Below are 10000 nucleotides of genomic sequence, written 5' to 3'. Positions count from 1 at the left end.
ATGCAGTCTTGAGCAAAGCTTATCTTTAGCAAAGGATACACTTTATAGTCCTCTGTAGGGTAGAGCAAGCCAAGGTACAGCTCGCGTGGATCATTTGAGCTTTTAGTTAGAGATGACACTAGGTAAAAGTAATTAAAAACTCACTGAAGAATTGAACATGTCTTATACAACATACAAATGGCTATAAATTATGCAAGAGGATGCACTTTAGGCATCAGCTCTGATGGATGACACTGACTCTGGGATGGCTGGGGTAGTACCGTTACTACAAACGTCTTGGGTAATCTGATCTAAGATTTACAACAGTAATTTTGTCATCAAACCTATCTCAAACCTATTAGTCTAAAGTCTACTTGTCACTAAATCTATTTCTTCCTCTATCATTTGTTTATTTGTCATGCTCAAGCATGGATTGTTTCAGGCTTCTTCTCTACAACTTCTTACTGGTAAGCTGTTTCATTAACTGTGATGATCTTTCACTAGGAAAATTGCTTCCAAGTTTTACAAAGAAGATACCCTAGTCTCTAGTTTCTTGAAGTAACCCACTGCAACAGCTGCAGGCCAATTGGTGCTGAGACCAAATAACTGGAGATTTAAATGAGTTTGGACCTGAACTGACTCAGTGTGCTAGTCTACAGCATGTCAGTTCAGGTCTAAACTCATTTAAATCTGGACGTTGGCTGTGACAGTCTGTTTTTGATTGGTTCGAACGTGACGGGATATTTCTAAAGATTTTGTATTTTTGTAGATTTGATTTTTAAGTAATTTATGTTAGTATGTTCAACAAGTTTAGTGTTAGTAGTTAATTTCGCAGTTCCTGTGGCTATTATATTTGACACACTTCAATAACAAGACGCAAAAAGACAATGTTGGCGTAAAAAGGGGGCAACACTGCTCCACGAGCTTGTTGACAAAAAAGTTGCCACAAAACCGTTAAAATAGTTTTCTGGCCCTTTAATCGCGAACAATTGAAGTGACGTTGGATAGCACAGTTTTTCCTGTTTGCTGAATTCTGATTGGTCAATTTAAATTTTAGTAGCTCTCGCCGTATGCATGGTGCACTTTACACCCGCCAATTTTAATACAAGGTCATGCCCGTTTCGGTTTGTTGCCCAAAATCATCCCCATTTTCACACCAACCCTCTCCACCGCCTTAATAGTGGTTGTCTCCTTGAATCACATGTAAGGTCAGGAACAAACTATTTCTTGCCAAGGGTACAGGAGGGGGATGCTGGTTACACTTCAACAGGAAGTTCCATTTTTATTATCCAAACTAACTCTCTTATGGATCTAGAGACAATTCCTACATTATAAATTTCTTGAATCGAAGAAAAAGATTTCTACCTGTCAATTTTATTGTGAAAAAACAGATTCCTACCCATCAGTTTTTTTTTTTATCTTCCTACCCATGTATTTTGGAGATTTTTGCAAATTTCTGGGAGTCTTCATACGGAAAAAGGGTGCCATATTCCTACTAATCAAGCAAACAAGTCAAAAAGAAAGGTCATCCATAAGTGATTCGTACTGGTAAACTTAAATAGTTACCAAAATCATCATCCATAAAGACGGGGGGAGGGGGAGGTGTAACAATTTGTTATTTACCCTTCTCCTCGACAACATCCAATGACGTGTGCACTGTGTAGTGAAATTTTAGCTCTTCTTCTGGAGAAACCGTTCGAAGAAATAACGGGTAGTTCTGAAGTAAAACAAAAAACAAATTGATGAAAGGGAACTTTTAAATTGGCTATCTGACAGAAAATGTCCCTCACCTCTTTCCCGATGACAGCCACACAGACCGCCATGTTGAATTGTTGGTAACTACGTCATGTATCCCTTATTACAAACACTCATATACCCCTTAATTTTAGGAGATACATGAAGTACTTAGGAAATTGTTGGAGTTTGCCGCTGACACCTGTTACGGTAGACTCGGAAAAGATCATAGGGAGCTCACGTGACGTGACCAAGTTGCGGGAATTTTGAGGAATTTTGAACGAAATTTAGCCAAAATTTGGGGATGGCTCAAGAGAGACTAACTATTTGGGGCTTTGTTTTTGTGCTTTGTGTAGTAACTGTTAGTGGAAGCAATGGAAAGCCAAATGTTATAATTATGCTGATGGATGATGTGAGTTTCAGAATGTGAGGAATTGTTTACAATTTGGTGGCAGAGAAGCAGGCCTCAAAAGACGACAAACTGAAGCTTTCTTTTTCAATTCATGTTCATTTGTTAAGCTATGAGGTCTCTATGTTTCACTCCCATCTAACAAGTTATTGAGAGGTTGATATCATGGTCTTGCCACCCCCCCCCCCCCCCCCCCCCCATATTTTTGGCTTTACTTGATAGACCACATATTTTCACAGGAAGGGGACTGGACGGTGTGGGAATTCCATAGGTTATCATTCTTGGAACACTGTTTTTTGTGTGCTTGAATTGCTACTTTTTATCTCATTTTTCTTGGATGCAACACTCACCACGATTGCTAACAGGAGGCAGTGCAGTCCAGAACCAGGCATTCCGGGTTCAAGACACATTCTGACCACAGGTTGAATTTGTTCCTGGTAGTCCCTGGTTCGTCTTCTCAGCTGTACTTGTAAATAGCCAAATAGCTTGCCTCTGGGACAGCCATTTGGGACTCTTAACAGTTGTTGTTTGAATTTTCTGTCATGATTGTGTTTCAATGGCCCTGAAAAGCCTCTATGGGGAGTGTTCAATTAAGTATGTATGACATTGTATTTATACTGCCCTTCCCACTTCTCCCACATTTCTCTGACCAGCATACAAGTTTTGGCTTGACAAACTTGCCTGCTTAGTGTTGTCTTGGGAGGGCCTTCACTGCACCAGATTTAATCCATGGTATCAGATCATACAAATGTAGCTACCAGAAACTAGTATCTTTCCTTGTCACACATTTCACTCTTCTATTAGTCTCATTGTACAAGTTTACAATGTCTCTCTTTGAAACAGCATGTTGAGAATTAGACAGAAACAGCAAATTTGCCCTGTCGTGCAGAATAACGTCAAATGGATCCTTTTATTTTTATAGTGGATATCTCCATAATCAGCTTTATAGAGTAAAACAGACAAAAATAGATGGTTGTACTAGTTACATTCTTGTAGTCTTGGTGACTGAATTTCTCTACCCTCTGAATTTGAGCAGTTCCCAAAATAGACTTAATTTGCTTAGTTTCATAACCATCACAAAGTGTCCCATTATAATTAGGTCCGAGCATTAGTAAACTATTCCCAATTGAACCCACAATTGTCTCCTAGAGTTGAGACTTGCAGAGATAGATTTACTCTGTCTAATGCCAGGTGGTTTTACTCATTAATGGGGGTGGGGGGTTCAGAAGTCACTGGATCAACCAGGACCCTAAAAAAGTAATACATAAATTTCTTGGGCTTATTTAGGAGACACCTTATATAACATTGTAACAGCTATGTGTACGCAAAGTAACCTGAATCTCATCATCAGCTTGTTTTAAACATGCATGATACTGAAGAAAAACCTTCGTATTTTGTTTGTTTGCAATGTGTTTCCATTTAGATGGGATGGGGTGACTTGGGAATATTTGGTCAGCCTGCAAAAGAGACACCAAATCTGGACAAGATGGCAGCAGATGGAATGCTCTTTCCAGATTTCTACACTGCAAATCCACTTTGTTCTCCATGTAAGTATTATAATCATTTTTCCTTCTGGCCAGTGAGGAAGGACAATTATTTGAATACGGAGCTGAAGCAAACAAAATACTTCAGGGGCTCAGGGATATACGGGCCCATAAGAAAGCCATAACAAAACCTAGTGTCCCTTGACCTTATCGTGCAGTGATTTATGACACTAGTACTGTTGCTGAGCCATGTGCTCCATGCGTGACACGGACGAGACAAACAATAAACCTTCAGAACTTTGCCTGGAAAATTACAAGTTACTTACCGGTAATTGTACTTTTGATAGGATAGTTCTTGCAAGTGAATAATTTTCAATTTATAACAAACGACAGAAGCTTGTGACCTTGAAGCGTTTAACTCTGTTTCAGAGCTGAGGTTTTTTGAGTTTAAAAATTTCCTTATTTGGATGTAACATAGCTTGTGCATTTTCCTGTGCATGCATCTTCGATCTCATTTTTGTCCATATTTTGGCATAAAATTGGTGTCGTAAAATCCATAACTTTGTTCCTACCAAGGAAAAGAATTGCAAGTTACATGCTTCAAGGCCATGTGCATCTTCAAAAGATAAAAGTGTGCTTTTTTACCTTTCCTCTAACTCTACAGCACGTGCAGCTTTGCTAACTGGGCGCCTTCCAATTCGTAATGGATTTTACACTACAAATGCTCATGCTAGAAATGGTAAGTTTTACATTGATCGCTTATTTCACCTACATTATTAGATTGGGACACAATATGGCTAACTAATAATAATTAGTATCACCCAACTAGTGGACTAATGCAAATCCTACATTTTGATTGGCTACGCTACTAGAGGACTATTACTAATAGTCCTCGAGTAGCGAAAAGCGTGACACTTTCTTTCATTTTATTCCCAAATAAATATTTCTTCAACTTGCATTTGCTAACTTTGTTATTGCCTTTTCTGTCCGACTAGTTGGGTGATACTAAAACAATTAGACCCTTTGCCCTCAAGGGCCATGCACGGGTCGATAGCCCACTCGGCTTCACCTTGGGTCTAATTGTTAATTATTCCATTTTTTAACAGTTTGTAAAGAGAAAGACTTTTTTTTTCCAGAGCTTTTTTGGTTGGTTTGGTCTTTTAAATGCAGGTGTCTTATTAGAAGCCAGGACCCGGGTACCAGCACTTGTCTACACTGAGTACAGTACCCGCCATTGCTCAAAGGAAGTCTCAAGATGAAAAGACAGACTATACATAGGGGTGCCCGCTCACTCTATTACAAGGTCCCTTCTACTTTAAAACTTAATGGAAACCCTGTAAATGTCGGTTGTCTCAATGAGTGCTCTGCAGTGAAACAAGAAAAATATAATTGACTAGTAGAACAAGTAGTTGGAAGCAACAGTGAAATGCAATACAAGTTATACAGGATGGATAGAAGGTTACTTTTTAGATATTGTCACCATAGAGGACTTCAAATGACTGGTGCACTGAGTCAGTGTTTGAGTTACTGTCCTTTTGATTTGCAGGATACACTCCTCAAAACATTGTTGGAGGAATTCAGGATAGCGAGGTTCTCTTACCAAGGCTACTGAAATCTGAAGGATATTACAGTAAAATAGTTGGCAAATGGTTAGTGCCCAGATTGGTTTCTCAAGTTTTTTCGGTGTTGAAACTATAAATTATGCATTGTTTAAATCAAGAATTAATTAAGAGATGAAAGAGGTTAACTAAATTGTAAAAAAGAGAGATTTGTGACCTTTTTTAATAGGCTGCTGATCAGTTAAGACAACTCAGGAAAGAAAATTCAATGTTACTACACAGAAGGTGTCCAGGTTAAGTAAGCTGGTTTTCCTCTCTAGCTGCTGAAAGAGGTTCTTTATCTGTACACTTTTTCCTATCAACCAAACTGGCTTGATCATTGAGCTGATTTAAATACCCTGCTAGTCATGTCTACAAATTCTCTAGCCATGCAAACATTGACACTCAAATTAAACTTCATTGATTAAATTTCATTATATTATCACTGCGCTTATTCACCACCATAATCAACATTATTGTTGCTGTCATCATCCCCAGCATCCACGTGATTTTGGCAGTGATTATAATAGTCCTAATGTTCAAGGAGATCCTGATCTTCATGGACACCAATGTCATAATGTCATTCTTCAGTTTTGATTCAAAAATTGGCATCCTTATTTTGTATTTCTACTTGTAGGCATCTTGGTCATCAAGCCCAGTTTTTACCACTGCAGCATGGATTTGACGAGTGGTTTGGTGCGCCGAACTGTCATTTTGGTCCTTATGACGATGTTCATACCCCTAATATTCCTGTTTACAAAGATAATAAAATGCTTGGGAGGTAAGTTACAACAATGATGCTGATTTATTCAATGCACAGAAAAAGAAAAATACGTAAAAATGAAAAAAATATCATAGCTTAACATACATAATAATTGTAATATTAACATTTAACAAATTCATAGTAATTAGGACTATGTGTATTGAAAAAAAAAATTAAGTTAGCAGCATAAATTTGTACAAATACAGTGTGTATATGAGTAAAAAGTGTGCCATATTTGTTTTTTCCCTTCATTTTTCAGATATTATCAACAATTTCCCATAAATCAAAAAACAGGCGAATCCAACCTGACTCAAATGTTCACAATGGTATGGATATTGAGTTTCTACCAAACCAGGTCAAGGTCACCTCTCAGAATTTTATTGATGCATTGATTCTTCATTTGAAAATTGAGTTAAGGACGGTGCCTACTTTTGTTATTGCACATACATTTTGTTCATCTCGAGATACTTGGGAGATACTTTCTATTGGTGGTGCTTACTAATACTGTGATATTTTTGTGTGGTTTAAAACTATGCAGAGAAGGCAGAACTTAGCAAGACTAGTGCTCTGAAAAGAAAATTGGTCTAGGAGATACCATGCATTTTTCAGAGATAATTATTATAAGCTCCCATATAAAAAGGATGGGCGTGCTCGTCGGAAATATTAAAAAGAGCCCCCAAGAGGTACCAAAATCTTGTCTTGTGGGCGTGGCATGAATTTTTTTTCATCGTTAAGAGGTACCAAACTATGGGTTTTAATAAGACAAAATTAAAAAATTATTTACTTGTCAAATGTCTCCTGTCATAATTTTTTGACTCAATATCCTGAAAGGTACCGCTAAAGCTCGGACCGCTGTGGACCTTTTGAGGCTGAACACATTAAGAGATAACTTTTTAAGGATTAAACCACTGCAAAAACCGTGTACGACCAAAACTTGCTCTACGTTGGATCAAAATAGATCGTGACCACACCATAAAAAACTTTAAAATCGAAAATATCCTGCAAAGGTTGGTCAAGACAACGTGAACAAGCAACAACGCCTATGTTCACGTTGTCTTGACCAACCTTTGCAGGATATTTTCGACATTAAGAGATACCAAAACCACTTTTTTAACCCCTAAAAGGTACGACGAGCACCCTCGTCCTTTTATATGGGAGTCCTCCCCCCCCCCTCCCCCCTTCCGAGTGTTTATCTGTATCGATCCTCAAACAATCAGGGCTCATGAGCAAGCAACCAGAAAGCTTTGAACAACATTACCTTGAGTGTACTTGCTCCTCTGCACAAATGCATGTACCTCTCAACATAAGCAGCTAGGAAATATATATAAAAGATCACATCATAAAAAATGACGAAGAAAACAGGGTACCCAGCCACAGTAGAGTCATCTTCAGTTTTCAAATAGCTTTCTGTGGATGCACTTGACCTGGTTTGACCGTAGAATTACATCATTCTACTTCTTCTGCTTCTTTCTACAACAAAATTAATCAATTGGATTGTAGAATTCCTGAAACCACATTTCCAAAAATAAATAATCCCGTTGTCATATTTAAAAATAATTTACATTTAATGGCTACAACCACAAAAGAGTTGCTAAGTAAATTGTGCATTGTTGCGTTAAAAATAATGTTAATGTAGTGCTAAATTTTGTACTGGTTTTAAAACAGTTCTCATTTCCTGTTTCGCATCTGGTGTAGGAGGCACTTGATTTCATAGATGAAAGAGCCAAGACCATGAAGCCATTCTTTTTATACTGGGCACCAGACTCCACTCATGCACCAGTCTATGCATCAGCAGGATTCCTGGGAACTAGTCAAAGAGGACGGTTTGTGCTATGTTGATTTAGGCAACTAGATCTTTCTTAGCCACACATTTAAAAATAAACGCTAGAGAGATATACTGTGCTGGTGCAATAATAATTTGATGATGTGTAGCAATATTACCATCATTATCCTCACCAAATCAATATGAGGATTGATCAAGGCATTTTCAGCTAAACCATTTGATGTGCAAATAACAATAATAATTGTTATTATAATGATCAAATGATGATTTTGGAGCATGGGTGGTGTTTAAAAGTGGTATTTATGTAATCAGGTATGGAGATGCAGTTAGGGAGTTGGATGATAGCGTTGGAAAGATTCTTCAGAGATTACAAGATCTTGGCATAGCCAACAACACCTTTGTGTTCTTTTCATCTGACAATGGAGCTGCTCTAACTTCAAAAACTAGAGGTAAAGTATATACCAATTTTACAAAATTTAAAATCTTAGAAGCGTGCAAGGTCTGTCTCCTTTTTTCAACTCACCACTCCCTTTATGTGCCCTGATTGCTGAGAATTTTTCTTGCAAACACCGTAGAAAACCAAATATCAGGTGGGGGTGAGGCTAAATCGTGTGGGTAGGTGGGTTGTCGGTCGTGGGTGGTGGGTCGTGTTTGTTTGAAGATAAAAAAAGATATATATTAGCTCCCTCAGTGCTCGGTCCAAATTTGTCTTAGGTCTTAGGTCTTGTCTGTTTCGAGAATTTGCACTCGTTGATTAAAAAAAGGGTTAGGATTAGGGTTAGGTTAGGGTTAGGGACCCACGACCCACCCACCCTCGCCGATTAGACGCTCTCATCAGGTGGGATCAGTGAAGGCTCTTTAAACTAAAGAAAGTCAAACAAAATTTTGCACTATTTACACCAGCTGCACACAACATATCAAACCTGTTCCTCTTTTATCTTAATCCTCACTGCTACTTTATTTTATCATGCAGGGGGGAATAATGGACCATTTCTCTGTGGCAAAGAGACAACATTTGAGGGTGGAATGCGGGAGCCATCAATTGCATGGTGGCCAGGCAGAATCAAACCAGGCCAGGTAAATAAGTGGGCATAAACAGAGTTAGCAATGCAGACACCTGTACATGTATCTGTTGTTGTCCAGTACGTTTTATTTAATTTCTTTCAAACAATGTTCTTAAAATATCCTGAAAGTGTCTAGTCGTTCTACAGTCTCAGTCACAAATGTTGTGACACAGATGGCAATTTGCCCCCTCTCCCCCTTCAATGTTGATATCTATAGGTTGGAGTGCAAAAACCAACCGTTAAATGCAACATTGATTGGAGGGAGGAGGAAGGGTACGTTATTAACAGCCTTGATGCGCTTCACTTGCTGGTCAAGCGAAGTGTTACAACTATTTATGAGCGAGATTTTAGCGCTGGAGCACTAATTGGGGACACTGTAAACTGAAATTTACAATTAACACAAATCAAGTCAAATGTTGGTTTTTGAGGAGAGGGGAAACCAGAGTACCCCGAGAAAACCTCTCGGTGCAGAGTAGAGAACCAACAAACTCAACCCACATGACGCCGAGTCTGGGAATCGAACCCGGGCCACATTGGTGGGAGGCGAGTGCTCTTACCACTGCGCCATCCCTGCACCCCGAGTTTGCACCCCAGAGTTTGATCTTTGCTCTACATGGTGTTGTTATGTATTTTGTTAGGTTAGTCATCAACTCGGCACAGTCATGGACTTATTTACAACGGCATTGTCATTAGCGGGAGCCAAACCGCCTACCAACAAAGTGATGGATGGTATTGATCTCAGTCCAACTCTTTTTAATCGGAGCATAAGTGACAGGTACCATGAACATCATTGACTCTCAAAGAGGATATTGCATTGCCACGGGGAGATACGAATGATTAGTATCTCTCACAAGTGAGAGCGGAGCAAAATTGCGAAAAGTGGTCACCAAAACATGCATGTTGTGTAACATGAAACAAAAAATATGAAAGTTAACCTAACCCTAATTGAAAAACAAATTGTATTATGTCAAATTGAGTCATAAAAATATCAATACTGCAGCACAAAAGTATCTTATGATGAAGGGGAAGCTCGCTTTTTATTGGCTAATCGTGTTAGTTACCATTCTCACTTGTAAAAGAAAAATCTTAGTAATTCAAGGTATCTGGAATCCGGCAAGACGTGGAATCGGGATCAGCAGTGTTTTCATGGAATCAGGGATCAGGGATCAACGTTTTGAGGGTTCAG

The 10000-nt window shown here is 38.7% G+C and overlaps 2 protein-coding genes across 2 annotated transcripts in view; one reads left to right on the top strand and one right to left on the bottom strand.

Moving 5' to 3' along the window:
- Nucleotides 1-1815, bottom strand: part of LOC137996647 (trafficking protein particle complex subunit 2-like protein) — a 4709-nt gene extending 2894 nt beyond the window's left edge. Inside the window, exons 1-3 of the mRNA XM_068842200.1 lie at nucleotides 1770-1815; nucleotides 1603-1696; nucleotides 40-118 (exon numbers count right to left, since the gene is read on the bottom strand). Coding sequence (XP_068698301.1) covers nucleotides 40-118; nucleotides 1603-1696; nucleotides 1770-1802 — 206 coding nt within the window. The 5' untranslated portion in view covers nucleotides 1803-1815. The remainder of the gene's footprint in view (nucleotides 1-39; nucleotides 119-1602; nucleotides 1697-1769) is intronic.
- A 100-nt stretch (nucleotides 1816-1915) lies between these two features.
- Nucleotides 1916-10000, top strand: part of LOC137996320 (N-acetylgalactosamine-6-sulfatase-like) — an 18514-nt gene continuing 10429 nt past the window's right edge. The window contains exons 1-10 of the mRNA XM_068841752.1: nucleotides 1916-2125; nucleotides 3546-3669; nucleotides 4271-4345; nucleotides 5153-5255; nucleotides 5842-5985; nucleotides 6227-6293; nucleotides 7663-7790; nucleotides 8063-8199; nucleotides 8724-8827; nucleotides 9453-9589. Coding sequence (XP_068697853.1) covers nucleotides 2018-2125; nucleotides 3546-3669; nucleotides 4271-4345; nucleotides 5153-5255; nucleotides 5842-5985; nucleotides 6227-6293; nucleotides 7663-7790; nucleotides 8063-8199; nucleotides 8724-8827; nucleotides 9453-9589 — 1127 coding nt within the window. The 5' untranslated portion in view covers nucleotides 1916-2017. The remainder of the gene's footprint in view (nucleotides 2126-3545; nucleotides 3670-4270; nucleotides 4346-5152; nucleotides 5256-5841; nucleotides 5986-6226; nucleotides 6294-7662; nucleotides 7791-8062; nucleotides 8200-8723; nucleotides 8828-9452; nucleotides 9590-10000) is intronic.

This window comes from Montipora foliosa, chromosome 1, assembly GCF_036669935.1.
Source record: "Montipora foliosa isolate CH-2021 chromosome 1, ASM3666993v2, whole genome shotgun sequence".
Taxonomy (NCBI): domain Eukaryota; kingdom Metazoa; phylum Cnidaria; class Anthozoa; order Scleractinia; family Acroporidae; genus Montipora; species Montipora foliosa.
Note: the sequence above shows the minus strand (reverse complement) of the source record. Positions and strands in the feature narration are given on the sequence as shown.